Genomic DNA, 27040 nt, shown 5'->3' on the forward strand with positions numbered 1-27040 from the left:
GAAATTCATTTCTTTGAGGATTTCAAAAATTAACAAGTGGAGCTCAGAGAACCTTACTTCTTTAAGTTAAAACTTGCTTCCAGGACTTCCCTGGTGGCGCAGTGGTTAAGAATCCATGTTCCAATGCAGGGGACACAGGTTCAAGCCCTGGTCCGGGAAGATCCCACGTGCCACAGAGCAACTAAGCTCATGCACCACAACTACTGAGCCTGCGCTCTAGAGCCTGTGAGCCACAACTACTGAGCCCGTATACTGCAACTACCGAAGCCCGCGCACCTACAGCCCGTGCTCCACAACAAGAGAAGCCACCGCGATGAGAAGCCCACGCGCAGCAATGAAGACCCAACGCAGCCAAAATTTAATTAATTAATTTAATTTTAATTAATAATAAAAGAAAACTTGCTTCTATCTGAGTCCCCACCCTGCTTTCAGATGGCAATTACCACTATCTCTAAGTCCTGAAGAGCAAGCTCAAAGGTTATTCTCAGTTTTCAAGGTTAAAGGCTGTGAATTAACACTGATCCCTATGAACCTTAGGAAGGGCAAATGCCAGTTCAGCTCATTGTAATTCAGCCCCACTTTCCTGTTTCTCGGTAGCTATGAGCATGGGCTCTGCAAGTAAAAGAGCCAGGGCTGGGATTTCAGCTTTGGGAGTCACTGGGCAAGGGCTGATTAAATGAGATAGATAGAACATCTATAAAGATAGGCACACTCTCAGAAAATGGCAGCTATTATCATTCCCCATAACTAGGTCATCTCCAGCACAGGATGTAGAGCAGGATGAGATCTCACTATTTTCAGAAGAGCCTAAAATCATCCTGCTCCCCTTGACTATCATTTTAAAAACTAATATAGGGGTGGGATAGGGAGGGTGGGAGGGAGGGAGACGCAAGAGGGAAGAGATATGGGAACATATGTACATGTATAACTGATTCACTGTTATAAAGCAGAAACTAACACACCATTGTAAAGCAATTATACTCCAATAAAGATGTTAAAAAAAAACGAATATAAACTACTCAATTACTGATCTTTCCAACCTAAATGTCATACAAATCATTTGACTTCCTCATTCTGTATCACCAAACTTCCTTTTATTCTCTCTTCTATATACAGTGAAGAGATTCTAAAAAGTATTTGAGAGATAGAAGGGCCATTTTCCCAACCAGGAGCATAGGGAAATTAAATATGTCCTGTGGTATTAGATGACAGGTATTTACTATCATCTAATGTGGTGAATAAATGCGTGGTGAATGAAGGTGCCATTCTGTCATAGCTATTATGCTATGCATCCCTTTATCTTTCCATTTGAGTGGCTTAGGTATTTTAAAAATCACATATATTACTGTCACTGATTCTCACAGGTCCTGTTAAAAGATAGAGGGACTTCCCTGGTGGTCCAGTGGTTAAGACTCCACGCTTCCAATGCAGGGGGTACAGGTTTGATCCCTGGTTGGCGAACTAAAATCCCACATGCTACAAGGCATGGCCAAAAATAAATAAACAAATAAAATCGTAAAAAAAAAAAAGAACAGGCATTGCTATTTCTAGTTTACCAAAAGAGAAGGGAATCTCAGCAATAATAAGTGACTTACCCACAAGGTGAGCTAAGGAACAGGCTTGACCGCAGGTCTTCAATGCCTAAGTCAGGACCCTCCCTACCACCTCTCTATGTAGTCAGGACCCTCCCCACTACACCTCTCACGCGGCCCTATCACTGCAGCATGATGAAGGGGGGCTGAGAAACATCTCCCCAGGGAGCTTCTGTAGCCCCATATATTCCTGAACACACACTTCTTCAGTTCAAACAAACAAACAAACAAACTTGGAGCAATCGCATCAGCCTGAAGGGTACCTCCTACCTCCTGGCTGCAGGAAAAAGATCTGAGCTGGCATTTCAAGTTGTAGACTGGGGAAAACTTGGTGAGTTACTATTTCTCCAAGTATCACGGGTAATTTACAGGAGGTTTTCTACCACATCTCACACCTGAGCTCAATCCGCCCTGCCAAGGCACTGCCCAGGGCGAACCTAACTAGGCAGGATATCTGGTCAGTTCACTGCAGGAGTTCTTAACTGGGGTCTACCTCTTCCCTAGGATCCCCAGATGAGCATGAAGAGGGCCCCTGAAGGCACTTGAAAGTATGTGAGAAAGTATACGTCTATGTAGCTCTAATTTTTCTGGAGATGTGGACCAGAGCTTTCATCAGATTCTCAGAATGCCCACCAAGAGTTAAGATCCTGTAGAAGGACTTCAGAACAGGAGAAATTCATTAGACCTCGTTATTATTATTTTATTTTTAAAAATTTTAAGTTTCAATTGGTGACTACTCACTTAAAAAAAAAAAAGTTGGACAATCTCACCAAATCTTCCCCAATATATCTGTAATTCCTTCGGGCCGCCCTACAGCGGCTTTCAAAACAACAGAGTCGCAATCTAGATCTGCTGGAAATGCTCTCAGAGGCCTGCTGCCTCCTCGCTGCAACTACTACAGACCAGGTCAGGTCAGGGATTTGATTCTCCAGAGCTGGTCAGTTAGTTATTGAAACCTAACAGTCTATTGCTAAATTACTTCTTTTTTTTTTTTTAATAAATTTATTTTATTTATTTATTTTTGGCTGCATTGGGTCTTCCTCGCTGCGCGTGTGCTTTCTCTAGTTGCGGCAGGTGAGGGCTGCTCTTCGTTGCCGTGCGTGGGCTTCTCATTGCGGTGGCTTCTCTTGTTGCAGAGCACGGGCACTAGGCACACAGGCTTCAGTAGTTGTGGCACACGGGCTCAAGAGCACAGGCTCAGTAGTTGCGGTGCATGGACTTAGTTGCTCCGTGGCATGTGGGATCTTCCCGGACCAGGGCTTGAACGCGTGTCCCCTGCATTGGCAGGTGGATTCTTAACCACTGCGCCACCAGGGAAGCCCCTGCTAAATTACTTCTTAATGTGAGAGTTCTATTCTCTTTGTAAATAAAATCTGCAGGTATCTCAATCTATTTGGTTTTCAAGAATTAGTGGGAAATCCAGGAAATCCAGAAAATCTGGAGAATGACGAGACCAAACAAAAAGAAAAGAAATTTTTTTCAAATGACAATGTATTGAAGTTAGATTCCTAAAAATTCTGCATAATAATGAAATAGGGGGACTCTTCTGTACTGCATGAGTTATATGTAGCAATACACATCTCTGCCAACATCATCTTAATTAGATGGCAAAATGCTATGAGATTTTCCAAAAACTAAATAATAAAAGAAGGAAAGCAACAGGCTTAAGGTGGAGGGTGGATAGACTAATTAAAAACAGACTGGTTCTGGGACTTCCCTGGTGGTCCAGTGGGTAAGACTCCACATTCCCAATGCAGGAGGCCCAGGTTCGATCCCTGGTCGGGGAACTACAGCCCACATGCCGCAACTATGAGCCCACATGCCACAACTAAAAAAGATCCCACAGGCCTCAACAAAGATCCTGTGTGCCGTAACACCCAGCGCAGCCAAAAATAAATAAATAAATATATTTTTTTTAAACCAACTGGTTCTGGTTATAATAAATTAGAACAAGCACATGCCTCCCACTGAGCATGGCTGTACACCTGGACAGAATGCACTGAGTAGCTTCTGAGGATCCTGAAAAGCAAAGAGTAGCAAGAGGCTTGAAGTAAAAAGGCCAGAATTCAAAGTACCACCAAACCAGTGATAAGTTTGCCATGTTTGCTCTCCAGTAGCCCCCAGACTGAATGCAAGCCAGCAGCGCAGCCTGAAACCCAGAGCTGGGTACTGAGCTAAGGCAGAGACAGCTCCAGGAAAAGTCCCCTCATTCTTGCTTGAGGAGTGAAGAAGAGAATTCTTAAGACTCAGAGTGCAGAAATCCCCCATCTTTTTCTTCTCTGAGTTCTCTTAAGCCTCAGCTTTCAAGCAATCCCACGAGCAGTGACATTAGAAATCCCAAAGGAGGAGAAAATAAAACTCTTAGGAAGGAAACCTTCCTTTCTGATCCCAAGAAACTAGGACAAACTCCCATTGTATTCTTTCTCTCTCTTCCTGCCACTTGGCCCTGGACACAAGCATAGTCACAGAAGTGTGCAACAGAACAGGAGAGCAAACCCCAACTTTCTGGCTGGATGAACACAAAAGGAACCAACAAAAGTACTACCAACCCTACAGAAATTAAAAGGAGCAAAAGAGAATACTATTAGGCCAACAAATTAGACAATTTAGATAAAATGAACAAATTTCTAGAAAGACACAAATCATCAAACTGACTCAAGAAAAAATAGAAAATCTTAAGAGGTATATATAAAGAATTTGAATACTTAAATTTTAAATTAAAATCATCAATTATGTGAAGAATTGCTCCAGATGACTGGCCAGGAGACTATTCAAGATTTCCTGCAGTGGAGGAAATTTCTTTAAGAAGATGACTTGGTTTGCTAGAACTTTCCATTTTATTTCGTTTCTGTAACGAATGTATTGTCCAAAATGCCCGTTTCATTTTTAAAGATGGAACTCGAAACTCAGTATTTCAATAAAGTAAAAAATAAAATAAAATAAAAATGGGCAAAGATTTGAACATTTCACTAAGGAAGATCTCTGAACTGCTAACAAGCACACAAAAAAAATGCTCAAAATCATTAGTCATTAGGGAAATGCAAATGAAAACTAAAGCGATACCACTTTAGACCCACTAGAAGAGCTATGATCAAAAAGACAATAACAAGTATTGTCAAGGATGTGGAGAAACTGGAACCCTCATACCCTGCTGTTGAGAATGTTAAATTGAACAGCCACTTTGGAAAACAGTTTGACAATTTCCTCAAAAAATTAAACACATACTTACCATACAAGCTAGGAATTCTACTCCTAGGTATCTGCCCAAGATAAATAGAAACATATGCCCACACAAAGATTTCAAGCAAATATTCACAGCAGCATCATTTATAATAGCTAAAAATTGGGGGAAAATCCAATGTCCATCAACTGGTGAATGGATAAATGAAGTGTGGTATAGTCATAGAATAAAATACTATTTAGCAATAAAAATGAACAAACTATTGATACATGCTACAACATGGATGAACCTAGAAAACATTAACATGCATGAAAGAAGCCAGATGCAAAAGACTACCTATTATATGATTCCACTTATATACAATGTCCAGAAAAGGCAAATCCACAGATACCAAAAGCAGATTAGGGGTAGGAACAGGGATCAGTGGAAAACAGGCATGAGAAATCTTTCTGGGGTGATGGAAAATATTCTAAAACTGGAAAGTATAGCCCCCAAAATTGTTGAAATGGTTAGGCTTAAAAATTTCAGGTGGAAGTAATTTTTATACAGATGTAAGCGAAGGTATTAGAAAAGACTGCCCAGGGAAAACAATAGAAAAAGCTTACAATGAGTGCTTTAGAGATAGTAGACAGCAGCAAACTAGACATAAATCAAAAGATTAGCTACAAAATTGCAAAAGTGGCCACAACACTATTTAACTTCTCCCATCAGGACTCTATTTCCCCCACTCCCCAAAACAACGTGTGAGCAGAGGCCGTCTATGAGCTGAGAGCCTAGACCTCAAGAGGCCTAGTGCACTTCCAGTCTTGCTGCTATTGGAACCTGAATCTAACTGCATGTGAACCAACCTGGGTTGGCTTGATGGAATAGGACAGACCATGTAGAGGCAAACTGTGAGCCAGCCAGAAGCTGACCAACAATGCATGACGGAGGGCTGGCTGTGATAAGCCAAGCCTGACTCAGACCAGAACCACTGCCCGGCTGGGCACAGCGCAAGTGGCCAATCCCCAGAATTGTGAGCTAAATAGTTCACGTTTGAACTGTTGCTGTTTGCTGTTACAAAGCAGAAGCTAGCTGATACACTCAAGGACAGACATGACTGCTGGATAACATAATGAAAGAAATGGCTGGGTTTTGTGAAGTTGTCCAGTAAGGACAGGCCTCCTAGGCACAAGAATAGAAATGCAGTCAAAGAGATTGACTCAGATCTGGTAATTGTCAAAGTCATTGTGGCAGAGGTACTAACTGGATGAGCAAAGTGAGAATAACAGTGAAAGTTTCTCTGTAGAGTTGATTAAGGGTCTCTACTGAGCAGAAAGGCAAGTGAAGTTAAATCAGAAAGTGCTCACAGGCTGAAACCTAGGGAAGCAAGAAACTCACTAACAGCTCACAATGAGATGCATAGACAGGCAGATATGTGGTCAAAGAGAGATATTTCAGAACTCAAGATCTGGGGGTTAGAGCAGTTCTAATACATGATGAAATATGCACAGGTCGGATGAGTGGATAGATAATTAGAGACCTATAGGTAGATACTTGTCCATTTCACCTAAGTTGTCAAATTTCTTGGCATAAAGTTGTACAGAAAATTCTCTTTTCCTTTTAACGTCTGTGGGTTCTGTAGTTATAACCTCTCTTCCATGTGTCATACCAGTGATTTGCGGTTTTTTGCCTTGATCAGTCTAGCCTGATATTTGTAAACTTTGTTGACCTTTTCAAAAAACCAACTTTAATATATACACACTACTATATATGAAACAGATAAATAACAAGGACCTACTGTATAGCACAGGGACCTATATTCAATATCTTGTAATAACCTATACTGGGAAAGAATCTGAAAAAGAATATACATGTATATATAACTGAATCAATTTGCTGTACACCTGAAACTAACACAACATTGTAGATTAATTATACTTCAATTAAAAAATAATTTTAAAAAACCAACCTTGGCTTTGTTAATTTTCTCTACTGTATGTCTTTTCTCTATTTCATCAATGTCTACTCTTATTTTTATTATCTCCTTCCTTCTGCTTATTTTGCATTTACTTTTCCTTTTTTATCCCCTAGCTTCTTACAGTTGAAAGTTTGTTAGATTTTAGACCTTTCTTTTTAATATAAGCAGTTAAAGCTATATGTTTTCCTCTGAGTTCTGCTTTGGCTGCAACCCACAATTTTGAGATACTATGTTTTCATTATCGTTCAGTTCAAAATATTTTCTAATTTTCCTTATGGTTTCTTTTTTGATGCATGAATTTTCTGAAGCATGTTATTTAATTTCCAAATATGTGAGGTTTTCCTGGAGATATTATTGTTATTGATTCCTAGTTTGATTATGTTATGATCAGAGTATGATCATACTCTATATGATTTCAACCCTTTCAAATTTAAATTAATTTTATTGTGAATTGATTTATGGCCTAGAATATAATCTGTCTTTGGGAATGAGTCAAGTGGGTATGGCGTTCTATAAATATCAATTAGGTCAAGATAGTTGATAGGGTTATTAAGATCACTTACATTTTTACTGTTTTTCTATACGGATATTCTACCAATTACTGAGAGAAGGATGTTAAAATCATCAACTATGACTCCAAAATTGTCTATTTCTCGCTTTAATTTTGACAGTGTTTACTCCATGCATTTTAAGGCTCTGTACATACACATTTATAATTATGTTTTCCTGAACAGTCTTTTTATCATTATGGAACGTCCCTCTTTATCTCTGTTAATACTATTTGCCTATTTATTATTGAAGAGGTATAAAAATCTATTCAATAATAAATAAAAATGTCAGGAAATATTTTCAACTCACTTTAAAAAGTGCCTGAATCTGCGTATTTTTGAAGTAAACACAGGATGTTAACTAAGGCACAACTGTGAGTATGTCTGAAATAAAAAATGAAAAGAATCTGTCTCCCTTTAAGTAAAAGAAGGATACAGGAATATCTAGAAAGTTAGAATCCATGAGAATTGAGAATTAAACTGACTTTAGAAAACATCAAATATATTCATTCCTTCAGCAAACATTTACTGAGCTTTATTTTGTACCATACACTGAGCTAAGAACCAGGGATTCAGACTACCTTCAAGGTGCAATCTTGTAGGAGAGACAAATAAAAAAACTCAATTATTATCATTATTATGAGGAGGGAGCTAAGAAAGTTCCCTGGTGATGACCTATGAACTGGGTTTTTGGGGGTATTTTTTGTGGTACGCAGGCCTCTCACTGCTGTGGCCTCTCCCGTTGTGGAGCACAGGCTCCGGACGTGCAGGCTCAGTGGCCATGGCTCACGGGCCCAGCCACTCCACGGCATGTGGGATCTTCCCGGACTGGGGCACGAACCCGTGTCCCCTGCATCGGCAGGTGGACTCTCAACCACTGCGCCACCAGGGAAGCCCTGAACTGGGTTTTGAAGGAAGAACAAGAGTTAGCCTTTCGTGCCTGAATATTTCCTCTTTAGTCAGGGGTGAGTGGCCAAAGAAAGAAAAGGAAGACAAAGAAGGGCTTTCTTAGCTGGAGATAACATGGTCAAAAACAATAATCCAAAAAGTCATGGTCTGCTTGGAGAATAACCATCACCAGGACATCAGCATAGGGATCCCTCTGATGTCACATTAAGAAGGTCAAACTTTACCACCTGGAAGAAAGTGGAAAGCCACTGAAGGATTTTAAGTAGGGAAAGAATATGGCTTACCCAACCTTTTCTCCCTGCCTACCTCTACCACAGAAGCCAGGAAAAATGAAAGCTCATATCCCAAGCTTCCTTTGCAGTGAGAGATGGCTTTGTGACACAGTTCTGACCAGTGAAGTGCAAGGAGTAATGTAACTGGAAAGTCCTCCATCCGGCAAAGATTTTGATTTCCTGATGAATATCTTTCCTTGACTGGCTCTCCCTTTTCCCCTCCTTCCTTCCTTGAATTTGGGCACAATGTCTGGAATGGTGCAGCCATCCTGCAACCATGAGGGAAAGGCCAGGATTATCCCAATCACCCCAGCAGTGACACAGTGGGGCTGTTGCAGAAAAGCCTACATCATGTCTAGACTTCTTGCCATGAGAGGACAGAAATCCTTGGTTATTAATAACCCATCTTATGTTGGGATCACTTAAATCTGAATGTCTCCCTGACTAATAAAAGTTTTAAGGCTTAATCTGTATTTTAGAATGATCCTTATCAGATTAGTGTGTATGGATTGGGGGTGGGGAGTCAGGGAGATTTGTCTGGAGGCTTGTTACAGGGACTGAAGCAAGGTACCATCAGGAGGATGGTAAGAAAGGCAGACTCCAGAGGTATGTAAAAGAGGACAGGATGGATAAGGAGGGGTCTTTCATAGCTTCCAGACTACTAGTTTGGGCAACTGCAGAGGTAGGGGTAAGGGCTGTACCACTCTCCACAACAGCGGCAGATGTTCAGTTTAAGACCTGCGGTGCATCCATGTAAGGAGGGAAAAGGGCTGACTCTGTATCTCGAGGTCAAGAGTGTAGCCTGAATTTGACATAGAGATTTCAGAGTAACCATTCTGTGAGGATGAACTAAAACAGGAAATATGGTGAGATCCTACAAGTAAAGTTTGAATAGGGTGAGCAAAAACAAGGCCCAGCAAATCTACTAAGACAAAACTAGATTAGCGGTTGCCTAGGGTTGGGGTGTGGAGGTGGGAGGTGAATGGGGAGTGACTGTCAACAGGTGTGGGGTTTCTTTGGGGGGTAATGAAAATGTTTTCAATTAAATTGTGTGATGGCTGCACAACGTTGTAAACACACTAAAAATCACTGAATGGTACATTTTTAATGGGTGAACTGTATAGTATGTGAATTATATCTCAATAAAGCTGTTTGAAAAATTATGAGCAAGGGAATACGTTGGGAATGTCAACATCTAAGTAGGAAGAGGGTCTAGTGCAGGAACAGAGGGAGCCGTGGCCAGAGAAAAAAGGTGGGGGGTGGGGGAGAGTTTCAAGAAGGGATCAGTGGCCAACGAAGTCCAATGCAAGATAAGTCGATTAAACCTAAGACGGAAATATGTGATGTAACAATTTAGAACTCAATGTTGAGCTAAGGGTGAGTGGTTTCAAGTTGTAGCAGCAGAAGCCAGATTTTACTAAGTTGAGGAGTAAATGAGAGGCGAGGAATAGGAGGTGGCAGATTTCAGAGAACTTTTCTTAAGAGAAGAGCTGGTGGTATAGGGAGGTTTACATTGTTTTCAAAAGGATGCACCTATGATGTTTATGTGTTAGAAACAGGGGCCAGGAGAGAGGGAGCATCAGAAGAGAAAGGAGGGGACGACTCACAGAACAGCCCCCAAGAGACAGGAAGACAAGGAATTCATGGCATAAGCATAAAATACCCATAGGGAGGACAGATGAAGTTTTCCTTGGGCTGGGAGGGAAGATTTAAGATGCCACTTAGTTTGTAGGGGCAAGAAGTTGTTCTCTGTGAGTTAGGAGACAGAAGTCACTGGCTGAGGGCGAAGGGCTAGGCTTGAGGATTTGAGGAGGAAATAGACATTCAGATTATTATGGGAGAGGGATTTTCTTCAAGGAAGAAGTTTAAAAGCAGAGACACATTTCAAATACTTTTAAAAACTGTAATATATTACATAGCCTTGTACATAATAAATTGCCTGCAAATTTATTATGCTTTGCATTAGGAGCTGTAATGACCACAGGAGCAGGTTGTCACATACCCCTGGACATATGGTGTCTGCAGTCAAATATAACCCAGTGATGCTTGAGCACTAGACCTGAAACATGCGATGCCCTGCAAGAGCACAGCTTCGGCGTGACCAGAAAGGCCCCCAGCCAATCATGGTCCCAGGCCTCTGCAGCTGAGGACACAACTCTCCACTCTCCGTGACAGAGAAAAAAGAGTGATCAGGCTGTTTGACCGTAGTTACTAGAAAAGAAATCAAAAGTCATTCCTTCTCTTGAGAGGGCTCATAGCAGGTGCCCTCCTAAGGCACTCAAGTAAAATAATGTTCTGTCAAAGCCTTTGTCAGCTGTCAAGTGGTACACAAAAATTATTTTTTATTATAGCTGGCACCTACTTATATTTCCATCTTGATGTGATCTCAAGACCCCTTTCTTCTAATCATATTGGCGTGTTCTGAGCTCTGAAAGCAGGTGTGTTTCCTTAATCGTTGCCTATTCTTAAACGGTTCTGCTGGCCTGGGGGTTTGCTCTGAGCCCCTGTCTGTCTAGCCAGGTACTACTCAGCCTGCATGCTGCAGCAGAAATATCACCTCCTCCTGGAAGGTTTCTCTGATCACCCCAGCCAGAGCAATCATGTCATCAGAAGTATTCCAACCATTCCTTTTCTATACATAATTTGTTACTTTGTGTTTATGCTAATTATATCTTTATTTTTACCTGCCTTCAGTTCCTAGAAGGAATCACGTTTTACATGATGCCTTTTTTTAGCAGGATGCTTTTTTGCACATAGCAGAAACAGGGCCTGTTTACTCTGAAGGAGATTCAGAGATCATCTTAATGTTACCAGTAAAAACAGCAAGTCTGAATCTCAGAGACCCTAAAAGACTAGACCAAGACGGCACAGTTAGTGGCAGAGCTGGAACCCAAAGCCAGGACTTTGAACTCTTATTCCTGTAATCCTTTCATTAAACCAATACTTGTTATTAGCCTGTTTCTATGTCGTAACTGCAATCTCAACAAGAGTCATTCCTAAACCTTGAGGTTAGACAAAGATTTCAGACTTCTCCGAAAAAGCTTTTGTTTCCACTTTCATCTAGACTGGATTTAAAAGGTTTGGATGCATGAAAAAAAAAAGTGGTTTTTTTTCTTTTTTCTTCTTCTTCTTTTGCTTTTAGCATTCTGCTTCGTTGCCACGTAGCTGAAGTAAGGGTAAATTATATGGCGGTAGTGACTTTGGTGAATGGGGTGAATTTGTCTTTTTCACAAATGTACTGGCTTTACTTGCACAGCTTGGCCTCTGATGCTCCCACCAGATTTGTGATTCATAGTTGGATGTCAGTTCAGTTACTGGAGCAGAAGAAACCAGTAACTATAAAATTTCAGCACTGATATTGGGAGTGACCTGGGAGTCATCATCAAGGCAGGGACTATACCTCAGACCCATTGTTATTCCTATCCTCTAATATCATACCTCATAAAGGATGAAAAAATAAATGTTTGTTTTTAAAATAATTGCGTGAAACAAAATGAACCCTGTATCATGTGTGGAATTCAACTTTAGACCGATTTAATTAGCATAAACTAACTTAGAGCTAGAATTTAACTCTAGGCAAAGAATTTATTTATAAAGATAACCTAATTGTAAAAGAGAGCTAAATAATAAACTATCAGTTTCTCTAATCCACTGAGTAACCCTTAATGAAAGATGCAAATTCCACAACAAGCTGTGAACTATGGGTATTCCACTGACCATTTTTCCATGGTTTGGTGCAGGAAACATGATGGAAACATGATGAAGCCAAGAGGGTCAGTGTGGACCATACTTTCATCTACGATAACGTGGAAAATCACTGGAAAAACCTAAAGGATTTGCCTATTCAGCTTTGTAAGAAATGGCCACTAAAAATTCACTCCACTTAGCATCTCTCTTTCATTGAGAATTTTGGGCATATGATTCTTTGAGCTGTGAGTGACACAGTTAAACACTACACGGCAGACAAAATGTAGCTGGGGGTTCTTGTCTTACTGAGTCCTTATCTCGCTTGAGTTAACTAGAGTTAACTCTTTTGGTTCCTTTCTCTTAAACAGGAAGTGAAGATATTTACTCAGTCCTGATGGACACAAAACACCCTCCTGCCTCTGCTGATATCAAACAAGGCTGCCCTTATTCCACCGAGCTGATGAATAGGGATCATGTACCACTGTTCATGCTGGGTATTCTCCAAGGGCATTATATGTAATTGTCTTCACTCTACTGAAGGGCTCACAAGGTTCTTTCTTGTAATCTAATGGTACCTCAATTACCCATATCACTTTCTGAGATTTCCTTAAAATCAGGACTGTCACTGTCTGATCTTCACCACAGGCATCTAGGGAAACAGTTAAGCATTGTGTGAAGTCACAGCATCAAACATTATTAAGTCCCCAGGAAAAGTATCCTTCTTAGAGACCCAGAATGAACACTTGGTTTCCAGACTGTGTCCCATCTCGATGTGAAATCACTTCTCATCACTATATATATTGTTTATTACTATATATATGGTACAAGTATTTTATTTTCATATACAAAGCACATATTTCTAGCTATCTAACTGGGCCTTTTATCTGTCAGAGAATTGGAGATTGAGCCCTTGCTGAGTGGATTAATAATTTTACATTCTCATATGCTATTATTAAAATTTAGAGAACTCTTAAGCCAGTAGAGATGAGTTTACAAGTATATGAAAATAAAAAGGGGCTGTTGGTGGTTATGGTTCCCAAACATCTCATAAATCTCTGAATCATTTATTTCTAGCTTCATGAGGAAGAAACTGAGTTGAAGAAAGGTGTTTATTAACCACTTAGTGAGGGGGAAAAAGCTGCAGCCCCTCACAAGAGATACGTGGCTTTTTTTTCCTGCTGCAGAACTTCCCCAAAGCACACTGAGTCCTGATGCCATGGTTTCCCCCCTAGAGAAGTATTTCTCTCCCTACCTGGGAAGAAACATCCTGAAATTTCCTCTCCAACTGGCCTTCCCTGACGTGTGGAAAGCAGAAGCAATATCCTCCGCCAAGTAAAGCAGCCAAGAGCTAACTGAATTTCCTCATGTGTTCCAGGGCTTTCCCAAAGCTCTTTCACATTTCAATGTAAGTCCACAGATCCTAAACCCATTTTCCTCATTTGACAGCTATGGAAATACTGAGAGTGAATTATCTACTGACTGAGATTGGGATGAGGAATAGAATACTCGACAGGACTATAACGTGTAGGAAAATCAAAACATTTTCTTTGATACTTATTTTGCAGCAGCTACTGCTAAAAAGCAACAAGAAGAATAGTCATTATGTGACACAAGTTCTAATTTTCTAACACGCTAGAATCCAAACACTTCAGAGGTATTTCTCAAGGAGAAAATCCTGCTAGAAATGGCATTTTGGTAGAAACGGAGAAGGAAAAAAAATCCCCTCTGTTTTCCGTAGAGGAAAATGTCATATTTGTGGCAAACATGAAACAATGATGAAATATTACATTCTCATGGAACAGTCTCATGATTTTTACTTATAAAATGACATTCTTTGAGTAGTTTAACACAGGAACATGGTATGAAAAGGAACATGGGGGGCCTATCAACAAATGAAGCTAATACTGCATTGAACTTTCTGAGAAAAAAAAATCTAACCAAATACATTTTGTTATAATTAGTGATTTACATTTTTTAACACAAACTCCAGGGCAATGTTTTAAAGTCTAGAAAGATAAAATAAGAGTTGGGATTCAGCAAATGTTGAATTCTGAGCAATGTCCTGAGAATGTGCATTTTTCTTTTTGGCCCAATTCTGAGTTGTATTTGCCCAGTTATGAGAACTGGCACTCAGAGAATTTTTCACTCATTTGATAAATACTTATTAAGAGCCCATTATACACCAGGCAGTGGGGATATAGCCCTAAACAAGAGAGACCTGGTCCATGCGGTCAAGATGTTCCCAGCCCAGCAGACAAGGCAAATACGAAGCACACACAGGATGTCAACCTGTACCTGGAATCTTGTGAAATGAGCTATGGCATTAAACAATCACTCCCAGCTCTCCTAACCAAATGCAAGCTCAGGACAAATGCTTAACTGACAGATAACGAAACAAAACGTAGACCTATCTCATTTTTTCTGCCTATGCTTTAGCTGAAACACTTGATGACTAATCTAACAACCCATAACAGGATTCTTATTCTGGTTCTATCATTTACATGTACTGGACTGGTGATCTCCTTTTAAAATGAAAATCCTAAATTTTGGTGTTCGCACCCTGACTGTGATTTTTTTGTCACCTCTAAATGGGTTATTCTATTAAATTAATCAGGTATTCAAAAAGTGTTGGTTCATAACATGCACAGCTTATGCTGTTTCACATAACTTTGAATTAATTAATCTAATAAAGACTTTAAGATTTGTGGACAGATCTTCTATTTTTACACATTTTTAATTCAATTTTACAAAATGTAATGATACCTATCCAGTACTGAAGAGCTACTATGAACTAAGTGGGGTTTTGTTAACATGATTACTGGTAAACCCTGCCCTCCCCCTACAGCCCTATAAGGTACTATTGGCCCTATTTTATAGTTGAAGGTCTGAGAAGTTGAGAGAGTTTCCCAGCACCACACAGCTAGTTAGTGTAAAGGCAGCAATGGAACCTCTGATTATCTGACTGGTTATTTTATTCTCTTTACAGTCCTAAATTGAGTTAAGAGTTCTCACCCACTGGGGCTCCATGTAGAATTATTCATTGTGCCGCATTATAACGATGTGATAGTAATGCAGTAAAAGCTTTCAAGCAACCAGAGTCCAATCAAACATCTAGGGTGCAACAAAACATTGGATTAACTAGTGAAATGAAATGTGAAATAACTTCTCAGGTAAATGGCAAGTCAATGGAGCGTTTCTAACTATGAAGTCTTTGCTAAAATGACAAATGGCATCAAGCGTTGCTACCAGCACCCTCCTGGCTGTGTGAAACTCGTGGGAAAAGAGGGACAGTCATCTCGCATTAAGTGGGGGGTTGGCCTGGAAATCCATCAAGAAATGCTGGGTCAGGGAGAGCTTGTGTTTCTCATTTTCGTCTGTCTCCAGCGGAACTAGTCCTACAACAATTCCACTGAATTGCTGCGAGGCCAGGTCACCTGTTTATGGAGGGATGGTCCACGTTTTGTTAGTAAAGCCAGATCACTACCACCATCACTCTGCAAAAATCATCAGACATCCCCAGGAAAATATGGAGCTCTTTCTGGGTGAATAGGAATATAAACTTGAAAGTCTAAAGGGAAATGCACATGGATCAAGCTACTCTGCACCAGCTCCCTAAAAGCTCCCAGCTGAGGTTAGATACCCAAGTGAACTGCCACGGCCAGCTGACTGCACCCAGAAAGCTTCGGGAGACTTACAGATTGTCAAGGAAGCTGAGATCCATCCCAAGGCTCAGTTCCTAAGGTATGACCGCTTTTAAGGGCTGTCTCACCCCTTCCAGCACAGCGGCTCCAGGACACAAGAGATCTGCCAATGCCGTTCACTGGGCACTCATGCTGGGGAGTCACTTAAAAGGAAACACGTCCCTTTTGGCTTGGGGGTAGCATGCTCGCCATTCAACGCCCTACTGGCTTCTGAACACCCATATGATTAATATTGGTACCCAGCAAAGAGAACTTCTTCTGACCTTGAGCGTGCGCGCTAAATAAATTACCTCGGAACGAAAGTGGTGTGATCTCAAAACAGCATCTGGGGGAAAAAAAGAAAAACGAGACTTCAATTAACTCCTTGTTCTTCACCTGCCGAGTCACCGACGACTTACCCGGGGGACAAGGGTCGGGAAGGCGCGTTCCGGACGCCTCTAACGCAGTGGGGACAGCCTGCAGGGAGGGCTGTTTACTAGGCCATCGGTCTCTACGTGATTTCTCCGCGAGAAGTTTCAGGGAAAGTTCTGGGGGAGTTGGGGAGCCCCGAACTCTCCATGCCCCACGCTCCAGCGCCGGCCGGAGGGTGGGGGTGGACGAGGCTGCCGCAGCCAGGACTCCGCTCCAGCCATCCCCAGGGCTTAAGCACACTGACACCAAGCATCTGGCGCGTTCCCCCCCCACCTCCCGGCGCTCTGCCTCGCCGCGGTCACCCCAATCCGGCAGACCCGAGGAGGGGGACAGGGACGCTAAACACGGAAACGCACTGGGCTAGGGGAGCGGGCGCGGATGGGGTAGAGGCGGCAGCGCGGAAGCCAGAGAGCTGCGCTTCCCTCTCCAAATCGGCTTAAAGGTTCCTCCCAGCCCGAGTAAGCCCGTCGCGGGGTGTCTTACCTCGGCTCCTTGAACGACCCGAAAAGACCGATTTCATCGGATGCCTCCCCTTCTGGAGCCTGCGGTGCCAGCAGCAGAAGAAGATGATGGTGGCGATGGTGCCCAGCAGAAGCAACAAGAGGAAAAGGGCACATTGGATGCTGTAGGGTCTCAGCAAGACGAGGAAAGCGGCGGCAATCATGGTGCGGGGCGAAGCGGGGGCGGCTGCCGGCGGGGCTGGAGGGCGGCGGCACAGGCACCCGCGCGGGGCGCACGCTGAGCTGCGGGCACGGGCGAGCGCGGCTCAGCGCGTCATGCCCGACGCTTGCGGCCCCGCGCCCGGCCCAATGGCTGCGCACTCGCGCCCGCCGCGCTACGCGAGTGAGCCCGGGCTGCGGGGAGCGCTGGCCATGACTCAGCAGACGGCGACCTGGCGGAGACTTGGCCGCGGGTAGCCCACCCCGCCCTCCCCGGGCGCCCCCGCCCCCACCCGTGCGCAGCCCCCGGGCGTAGCCCCGCCGGAGACGCGGCGAACGGGGAGGGGCAACGCCGCCGGCAACGGGGCCACCCGGGCTCTGCGCATCGTCCCACGGCAACCGCCGGCCTCAGCATCCCCGAAGCCGGGAGCACGTGGGGCGGGGCGGGGACGCGGCGGCCCGCGGGGGGCGGGCGTGGGGCGCCGTGGCGGGGGCTCAACGGATGACATCACGGCCGGGCTGCGGCAGCGCGGGCGCGCGGACATGGCTGCTACAGCTCCGGCGGCGGCCGCGGGCTGCGCCAGGGCCTGAGCGCCCAGCGCCCTCCCGCGGGCCCGCCCGCCGGTCCGCACCGTCCGGGGGGCACGGGCCGGGCGCCCCTCCGTTCCCGGACGCCCGGGCTGCCACCTCTCCAGCCTCCCGTGCCCAGATCGCTGGAAGCCCGGCGACAGGGGGCGCCCCGGAGCCAGGGGGAGACCGCGAGGCGCCGACTGGAGCCTGCAGGCGGTGCTGCCCCCGCCTCCCACCTCCCCGCGCCCCACCCCGAGGCTGGGGCTTCGGAGGATGCAGCTGGGTGAGCTATTGCTTGCGGGGGGTTCCTGCACGCCGAAGCGTGAGCCCCGGGCAGGGCCTTTCCTGGGAATCGGGGTCCCCCGGAACGGGGGGCCCGTCCTGTCCGTCCCCCCTGAATTGGGCGCGCTCCCCGGCGGAGCGCTCGGGTCTGCAGACTTGAACTCTGCCACTCAGCCGAGAAGGGGGCACTTTACATCCTCTTGTATCCATGTTGACCCTAAAACCTTGCCTCCTTTAGTGCAATTGGAGGGAGAGGCAATTTCAGATTTAGGAACCAGCAGTTGGAGGAAGTTGGAGATTGGCTTGTAAATATTTTGAGGAGAGATTTTGTAGGGCGAGTGAGGAGGAGGCAGTGATCTATCACACTCAAAACGCACACACTCCCTTTCTCCCTCTTGCCCCCTCCCCTTTCTTCGTAATCAGCAAAAGGAATCCTGCAGTTGGAGATTTTCCCGGGGCCGCTGGCGCAGTGCGGACGCGGGAGGCGCGGCTGGGGCGCTGCAGTGGACTCTGTCCCTGCGGCCGCCGGGCCACCTGGCCCGGACCAGTTGCGACAGTGACCTCAGCCGGCCGGTGCTCTGTCGCCTTCTGCTGCTCCCGAGCCAGTGCTGGCTTTTCCCGTGCGGGGCTGGGTTTTGCTTGTTTTGTTTGCTCGCGTAGAGAAACTGCAATTATAGTGACAAGGTAACCCATTACTGCATTTGTGGAGTTGCTACTATACTACTAGGGTGGACTCTGGAATATTTCGGAGACTGAAGAAATTGTGTCCTAATAAAGTATTTTGTAAAATTCCGGAAAGCAGTTTAAAAATCGATGACAATACTTAATTTTGTTATTTGCTTGTAGGATCTCAAGATCAGTGTGGTTTTCTAACTATACAAAATACACTATTCAGCTCTGCATAAAGGCTTACCATTGATGTTCTTAAGGCCTTTAACGTATTACCACGTGTAAGCATTAAAGGACACTCAAAAAGGCATTGACTAATGCACGTCCTAAATGCCAGATTCATCACCATGGGAAACAATGGATTGAGTTTTCTTATGCACATCTTGTTTCCTACGACAAAATAAGCATTATCTCATTCAGTTTTTCTGGTTTGAAGGTGGACCTTGCTTGCAGATGCTGTATAAAGTGAGAATGGTGAATCAGAGTGCCTGCAGGATGGGCTTACAAGGTCCCTGGCTCTGGGGCTGACAGGTAGCACTGCATTTGTGCAGGTAGCTCAAAGGTTTCCTGATACCGCAGCCACTGCAGTGGGAGACCACATTCCCATCCACTGTGCAGGGATTATTGAGGAGAAGCCTGGGAGTCTGCCCTGTGGGGCACAACAGGAAAGGAAGAATTCTGTATGGCATTGCCTCACAGTGGCCTGGTGGAGTAATTTAAAACAACAACAAAACTGAATTAACCTTTTGCAAACATTGGGAGAAATAACTAATGAGGAAGGTCATCGTTACTTTATACTTCTCATTGAGGAAAATTTGTGAGTGAGCTGAAATGGCCCTAAATATCCTTGAAACATGCCTAAGACCGCAAATACAGCATAGTAACCAATTTGCCCCAAACTGTGCATTTATAACAACAGAAAGCAACTAAATAGCAGTTATGATTTTGAGTTACGACTTTAGCACAATTGTTATCACTCTTAGTCTTGCTGCAGCTATTTGTAAGTTTGAAGTGCACACAAGAACATCATTTATCTCTTTTGGCAGGCAAATACTTAACTGCCCTGCAGTAGGATTATAGATATTTCTTTTTAGATGCGTTCATTTCTGTTCTTTGCATCAGTTATCTCAACGATACTAATAATAAGCAAACCAAATCGTTGAAAGAATTTAGTATTTAGGTTCCATTGTTTTCTCTTTGTTTGTTGCTAATTTGTCACTCCCTTCTCCAAATAATGGCATGTTATTAATTGCTTCTTTCTGTGTGTTTGTGTGATGCTAATGCGTTGTGGAATTCAATAAATATTAAATCAACCAATCAATCCTTTTTGGAAGTTAATTTAGTAAAATTCATACCTTTTCTTTCTGATAGATTTTCATTAAAAAACGAATAATTAACATTATATCAAATTCACAAATTTAAAGTATGGAGGTAGGGGTGGAGGAGGAAAGTCCATGGCCAAATCTTTCACACCAAAGAATGAAAAAATGAAGATGGAAAAGTATATATAATTTTTTGACTTTTTATGATAGTGAGCTAGCACTGTCACCCAAGAGAAGACAAATGAGTTGGGGAAATTAGTTAAGAGAGTTTGGTATCTGGTATGTAGAAGATGGTCCACCCTGCAGCCCTTTTTCCCTTTAGATGCTCAACCAAATTGAGAACACACACGAGGAACCAAAAGGAAATTAAAATGTTAACCTTATTCAGGGTGAAGTCAGATTGAAGAGCATAGCTTAGGCTCAAAGCCAAAATGGGGCATCTTACTCCTTTTCCACTAACTCTGCACCCCCGTCCAGTCACAGCTAGGAATTACAGTCCTTCCCAACAGTAAAGCAGGAAAGAACCCTACTTGTACTACTTCTCACCTGAAGACCAGAGGCTAAGAAGAGCCTGACACTCTCCAATCCACGAGGCCTGCAGCACGAGTGAGCAAGAGGCAGGACCGTGTGTGAGGAGGGAACTTTCATATACCAGCCCTGCCCATTGGTGGCCCCAGGCCCTCCCCAAGGCCCCTCATCACTGAGTCATTCTGCTCCCAAAGATAAGAGTAAGGGGCTTTAATAACATGACAGAAACATCTTCTGCAGTACCTCCCTAGAGGTAGGAAGTTATGGCACAAATTCCTGATGTTTGGGTCAGGGAGAAATATAGAAAAGAAGAGAAGGATCCATCTAAGCTGTGTGGCGGCCAATTGAGGGAAAGGCAGGGATTGCAGAGGACTCAAGTTTTGGGCTCGGGTGAAGGAAGAGTTGTGAAGGCAGAGGTGACAAACTGAGTTTCAGACCCATTGAGGGGCAGAGGTGTCAGAAGGTCATCCGTGTGAAATTACCCATGAAAACATGGCTGGAGACTGAGAACCAGAGACAGATGGGAATCACCCACATCAATTATAGTTGAAGTCACAGATGTGGACGAAATGACTATGGAAGAGAAAGTGTAGAAAGAACTCGTTTCAGTTGAGGTCTATCCCGATGGGGCTTTTTCTGTAAACCTACAACGCTGGAAATGCCTCGTAGAGTAACTATGTGGTTTCCTTTACTCATAGAACTACGTGTTAGATCTGTGGGGAAGAACTACAAGACAGAGCTGCCAAGTGAACTGTGAAAAGCCAAACAGTCAAGCTTTTTTTATCTTAGGTATTGGCACATCCCAATGATCTCTACTGTTCTAGGGTGTGACAGCTTAGGAGTGAATATGATTTGAACTTAATGCTTTTTTTTTTTTTTTTTTTTTTTTGCGGTATGCGGGCCTCTCACTGTTGTGGCCTCTCCTGCTGCGGAGCACAGGCTCCAGATGCGCAGGCTCAACGGCCATGGCTCATGGGCCCAGCCGCTCTGCGGCATGTGGGATCTTCCTAGACCAGGGCACGAACCCGTGTCCCCTGCATCGGCAGGCGGACTCTCAACCACTGTGCCACCAGGGAAGCCCTGAACTTAATGCATTTTAAAAGGGTATCTAAAATTCAGAACCAGGCAGCTCCATCTCCTGACCCTAAACATGGTCCTAAAGAAAACCGCTTGAGGAAATTGGATCCCAAAGATTACAGGTGGGGAATGTTGAAGTTTGTCCATATTCCATTGGAGATCAAAGAAGCCCAACTAAAATGACTGTGGACGGACTGACATGACAACTGTGGATTGAGCAAAACTTCTTTTTGCAAGGGCTACCTTATCTTGAAGGTTCTGGCTTTGGAGGAACAAAGGTGATTGGCAGTGGAAAAAGTCAGAACATGTGAAATTCCTTAAAAATTTATTGACTGAAGTAATTTTGCCTATGTTACACATAATTTAATAAAAAGAAAAAAACCTTTACACTTTGTGCAGAAAGTAAAAAAAAAAAAAAAAAAAAAAAACTGGAATCAGAGCTTTGGAGATATCTTCCCTTTGTGGACTGGAGAAGGAGAGCACATGACATGTGGGAAGTGCTTCCAGTTCAGGGGTTCCCAGGACAGATGCACATCTGGGGTAAGGAGCCTGAGGACTGAGGACCAGTGATGAGGAGCCCTATGCACACCTTCCGGGGAACTGGCTCATCGCAGTGGGAGAGGCTGAACCCAGACGGGAGTGGATTGGAGAGGGACAAGGACATGGGAAAGAGGCAAGAGCGCCGTCTACAGTCTTTGGAGAAATTTAACTCTAGAATGCATGGGTAGAAATGCAAGTAAAGCCTGAGTAAAGGGCAGCACATGGGCTTTTGTCAGGACAGGGGTACAACTTGGGAGATGGAGCCAGCAGTGGGAGAGAAACTGAGAGTTGAAGGGAGGGGAGAAGATGACCTCTCCAATGCGTTTGTGGTTTAGATACTTGTCCTCATGCTCCCTGGGTCCCCGAGACCGGTTCTTTCTGCTCTCAGACTGCCTTTGACTCTGCAGAATTAAAACTGACCCTGACTTGTTGTGATGGCTCCCTGCCCCTGGGCCCCTCCCCACCAACCCTGGCTACTAATGCTCAGACTAGAAGAAGGATTTTTAGGGAAAGAGAACGAATGCCTTGGAATGTAGCTCTGGCTGTTTGTAAGCGTTTATTACAAACCTCGATAGAAGTTACCCAACTGGTAATCACACAGAGACATTCCATTGGAATGTTACCCCCTTGAAAAAAAGTTTGGGTAAGAATGGCTCTAGCAATAAATGATTTGAAATAAATCATACTGACTTTGGACTGGCAACCTTCTTGATCCTAAGTGAAGTTTTTTACTCTCAGAAATCAATGGCATGAAAGGAATTGGGAGGAATCTGAGGAAACATGTTGTATGCCTGGTTATTCCCAAATAGTTTTCATGGCACTCTGAGACCAGGGCCTATGCCAACCATATACATGTTCTTGTATTGAAAGTTCAAGGAACTATATCATTTGGGAGCACCTACAGCAACTAACATAATCTTGGAGGCAATTTCCAGCCACCAGAATCAGGGGAGCCATCATATAGATGCATCACTATTGTCTTTGTAAATTTTGCATTTTTGAAGGAGAAACAATTGTTATTTGCAATAATATCAAATATTTGCAGCAAATATATCCCAGGAAAGGACTTTATTTTACAATAATAAAAACTTGGAAAATAACTTAAAGGCATCATTGTAAGAGAAAATATTTCAAATGACATCATCCCAAATTGTTCTTTTAATGTTTTAGAAATTTTAGAGCCTAATTAGTGTTTGTTGTCCTATGGGTGGCAAAATCCATGATAATGCTTGGAGGGAGGGGTTGTTCTTTTTTGTGAACATTACAGACTTCTCAAAAAAGTCTGCTGAGTTTGATAGTTTAAAAACATCAGTATAATTGAATTCATCTACTCTATAATGCTTTGCAGACAGTTTTTGTAAAGTAATCATTTATTATCCACAAGCAAATAGAATTCATTTCCACAGTTTCCACAATGAGTGTGGGATTAGTCATACAGCAAAATACTGAGTCATTTGGCCAGAAAGTTTACTCAGAGTTGTATGAACTGCCAGTGGAAAATCTGAGAGCTGTTCATAAATCAAACTATAAAGCTCTCAGAGTTATAAATCACTGTGCAGCCTTGTTCATTATTATTCAGATAGTGTGAAATATTTCCACCATTTCTAAGAATGGGCAACTTACAAAGCAAGTTTGAAAGCAGAAGTCATTGCCTTCTAGATCCAAGATAAGAGTTGCCATGTTCATTACAAGCATTTTAACATTCTTAAGGGAAAAAAGTAAGGTAAGAGGTTTATAAGTTACATAGTAAATATGTTATGAGATGAATAAATTCTTGATTAACTGATGTTTATGAATTAAATTCCAGATTGTCTTAATAAAACAACAGCAATATTTAATAGCTAAATTATCTCCATTTCTTACAATAATTTTTTGTAGGACTTTTTCGTTAAATATTTTGTGGTAGTAGCTTTGTATGCTAATGCATCAGCACGCTGATGGCCTGAAAGAATGTCACTAAGAGAACAGAGATAGCAAGCGTATCAAGGAAAATGGGATGAGTAACCGAAAATTAGTAAAAGTTGTTTCAAACACACACAGTTCCAGAGAGTATTGAAATTATCCCAGTGTAATGACATCTCATGGATTTAGGAACAGAAAGAAAAATATGTCTTAAAATGTTTTTGTGGTTCCAAAATACTTTATGGAGTAAGACAGGGAAACAAATAGCAAACTCACTGAATTAGAGTACAGTAAAGTTTACATGTCAAAGAAGAAAGCCAAAAACCTAAAGCCTGTTCTTGCTGGTCTTATCTCTGCTGTAGGAGCTTTTAACCTGGAATTCACGAACAGGATTCTAGGGACCTGAAATTATATGTAAAACTGTGAGTCTCTTTAGAGGGACATGGTCCATAGTTTTCACCAGGTTCTTAAGGAGTTATGACCAAAAAGAAAAAGAGAATCCTCAAAACCATACAAATCCACACAGATACCAAGGCTTCTGCAGCATCAAATCATTCTCTCATCCATCGGCATCACATCACCTAAGTGCCTCCCCTGAGACTGGGAGAAGGGTCTGGAGCACCGTCAGCCTAGGATGAGCCCAGGAAGCACTCAGCTCTAACCTATACAAGTTCAGGGACATTTCCCCAATGCAGGCGAACACCGCCCACCCTACGGCTAAGTGGAGACAGTGTTCTCTGAGTTTCCTTGTCTTCCCGAGACTTTAAACAGATTGGGAGAGGGGCAAGAGAGTTCACTCAGTAACTTTCATTGGGATGTCAGTTTCAGCCCTGAGAAGGGAAGCCTGTATTAACTATCTAGGGCCACTCCACAACCATCTAGATGTTTGAATGCATAAGCCCATTCTGAGCGAAAAACACTGGTCCTAGAATTCAGTCTTCAGCTGAGTCTGCAAGGATCTCCATAGTCTTAAGGCTAAAAGAGAGGCAAGGACTTAGGCTCCCAGAAACTACTCCTGGATATCCTGGTGAATGTAGCGGCCACTCCTCCTACATCCTGCCTAAGCCTCGGCTGTGAGGCTTTTCAACATCCAGCCTTCCCCGGACACCTGGGAGCTGGGGCCCTGGATCCTACCAGGATAACCCTGCCTGTGGTGTGGAAGACCGCCCACCCATCCTAGTGGCTGAGCTCCATCCACCCACTGTCTCTGGCTTCCCACGCTTGCCGTGCCTGTGAACCCCGCCCCCCATATTCCCAGGACACTAGGTCCCCATGTCCTGTCACTGTGATCACATTACAAGGCTGGTTATTTCATCATGGGACTTCCTCACTCCAGGGGGCAAGTCCAGTTTCCAGGATGTCCTACTCTCTCAGCCTGGTGGGTCTATCTCCTCCAGGTTCCCTGCTGACCCCGTAGGCTGTGAAGGGTTTTGTACAATATTCATGCATTCCACCCAGAGACAGCCTTTGAACCACAATTTCCTGAGTGTCTCAGATCCCTCTGGGTCTATTCTTTGCAGTTTCATTTTGGGGCCATTTGCAGTGAAGCAGGAACCCACCTTGAGTAGACACTGCAGGGTCACAGTTAGTGTCCCCCACGTCCTGGCGGTCTGCCCCAGGTGAGCTGATGGAGTCTGGGTCTAGGTGCCTGGATTAAGGGGCACCAGCACCCCGGGAGTCGGCTGGTATGGTCCCTGCTTACTTCTCCTCACTCACAGGGCACAGGACCATGTCCTGGGTTTCCTCATCAGGGAATGTAATGTTGCTTCAACAGGGTACAAAAGAATATTAGAGCAAGAAATTGGTAGTAATAATATTGTATTGAAATAATATTAGTATCTAATATTGGTAGTAGATGAGGGGGCAAAGCAGTTAAGATGATTGATTGAGTAAATTATCTGAAATATGTGACTCAGCAGATTAATTATGTTAGACCTAAACTTTCAAGACTATTAAAGGACAAAATTAATAGACACATTGGTAAATGGTATACACTTAATTTCATTAATATACGATATTAACATGGCAGATATTTCAAAGAGAAATTAGCTTGTCCTTTCATGTTATAACTGATAAGATAAATTAATATTTGAAAGTTGCATCACTCCTGATTTTTATGCATAGGCATTGATTCCTGCATCAAAATTATTACATTTTGTGAATTTTAAAAATTGGTCTGGGGCTTCCCTGGTGGCGCAGTGGTTGAGAGTCCGCCTGCCGATGCAGGGGACATGGGTTCATGCCCCGGTCCAGGAGGATCCCACATGCCGTGGAATGGCTGGGCCCGTGAGCCATGGCCACTGGGCCTGCGCGTCCGGAGCCTGTGCTCCGCAACGGGAGAGGCCACAACAGTGAGAGGCCCGCGTACCGAAAAAAAAAAAAAAAAAAATTGGTCTGAAACTTATTAATGTTCTAGAATATGGTTCCTTAAAGCAAAAATCTTAATGATCTCATCTTGCACTCAAATTTCAAGATGGATAGAATGTTCTACATTAATCAAAAAAATGTGAAATGGAAGATGGTTTACATGACTTAACAGTCATCCTAAAATAGAACTTTTCATTGTTCTTACTCTTCTTTAGGTGTAACTCTGCACTTGTGTTTCTGATAAATGGGGAAAAGGCACATAAATATCAAGGGTGGGGACAGGTAATAACATAAGAATAGCCAAGGAGAAAAATACTCACAAAAATTGATATTCCTTAGAAAAGGTTTTGGAGGCCCTAGAACCATAGGAAAACTTATCCAGAGTCCCTCTGAGTTTTGCATATACTTTTTTGTGCAGACTTGCAGGTGGTCCCACATACACACACAGCTACAGGCTTTTTTATTTTTTAATGGAAGTATAGTTGATTTACAATGTTGTGTTAATTTCTGCTATACAGCAAAGTGACTCAGTTATACATATATATATTCTTTTTCATATTCTTTTCTTTATAGTTTATCACAGGATATTGAATATAGTTCCCTGTGCTCTACAGTAGGACCTTGTTGTTTATCCGTTTTTATATATACTAGTTTGCATCTGCTAACCCCAACCTCCAAATCCATCTCTCCCCCAACTCCCCTCCCCCTTGGCAACTGCAAGTCTGTTCTCTATGTGGCTACAGGCTTTTCGTAGACATTTGAGGGGACAGGTGACATTGTGGAGCAGGTGAAGATTATCTTCCAATGCTCCCAGCCTCTGATTTCTGCACTATTATCTCTCTGCTGTAGGCGTCTTGTTCCTG

General features: G+C 43.3%; 2 protein-coding genes and 1 non-coding gene across 3 annotated transcripts in view; 2 read left to right on the forward strand and 1 right to left on the reverse strand.

Moving 5' to 3' along the window:
* Positions 1 to 17159, reverse strand: part of LOC132497793 (dystonin-like) — a 504834-nt gene extending 487675 nt beyond the window's left edge. Inside the window, 3 exon segments of the mRNA XM_060111281.1 lie at positions 16141 to 16175; positions 16745 to 16772; positions 16774 to 17159. Of these exon segments, the coding sequence (XP_059967264.1) occupies positions 16141 to 16175; positions 16745 to 16772; positions 16774 to 16878 (168 nt within the window). The 5' untranslated portion in view covers positions 16879 to 17159.
* Positions 17160 to 17684: 525 nt separating this feature from the next.
* The window catches only part of BEND6 (BEN domain containing 6), a 57986-nt gene continuing 48630 nt past the window's right edge, over positions 17685 to 27040 (forward strand). Inside the window, exon 1 of the mRNA XM_060110053.1 lies at positions 17685 to 17773. The gene's annotated coding sequence lies outside the window, so the exon portion shown is untranslated. The remainder of the gene's footprint in view (positions 17774 to 27040) is intronic.
* On the forward strand, positions 20900 to 21030 carry LOC132498069 (small nucleolar RNA SNORA18). Its single transcript, XR_009533688.1, has one exon. It is a non-coding gene; the product is annotated as a small nucleolar RNA SNORA18 (small nucleolar RNA).

Source organism: Mesoplodon densirostris, chromosome 10 (assembly GCF_025265405.1).
Source record: "Mesoplodon densirostris isolate mMesDen1 chromosome 10, mMesDen1 primary haplotype, whole genome shotgun sequence".
Classification (NCBI taxonomy): domain Eukaryota; kingdom Metazoa; phylum Chordata; class Mammalia; order Artiodactyla; family Ziphiidae; genus Mesoplodon; species Mesoplodon densirostris.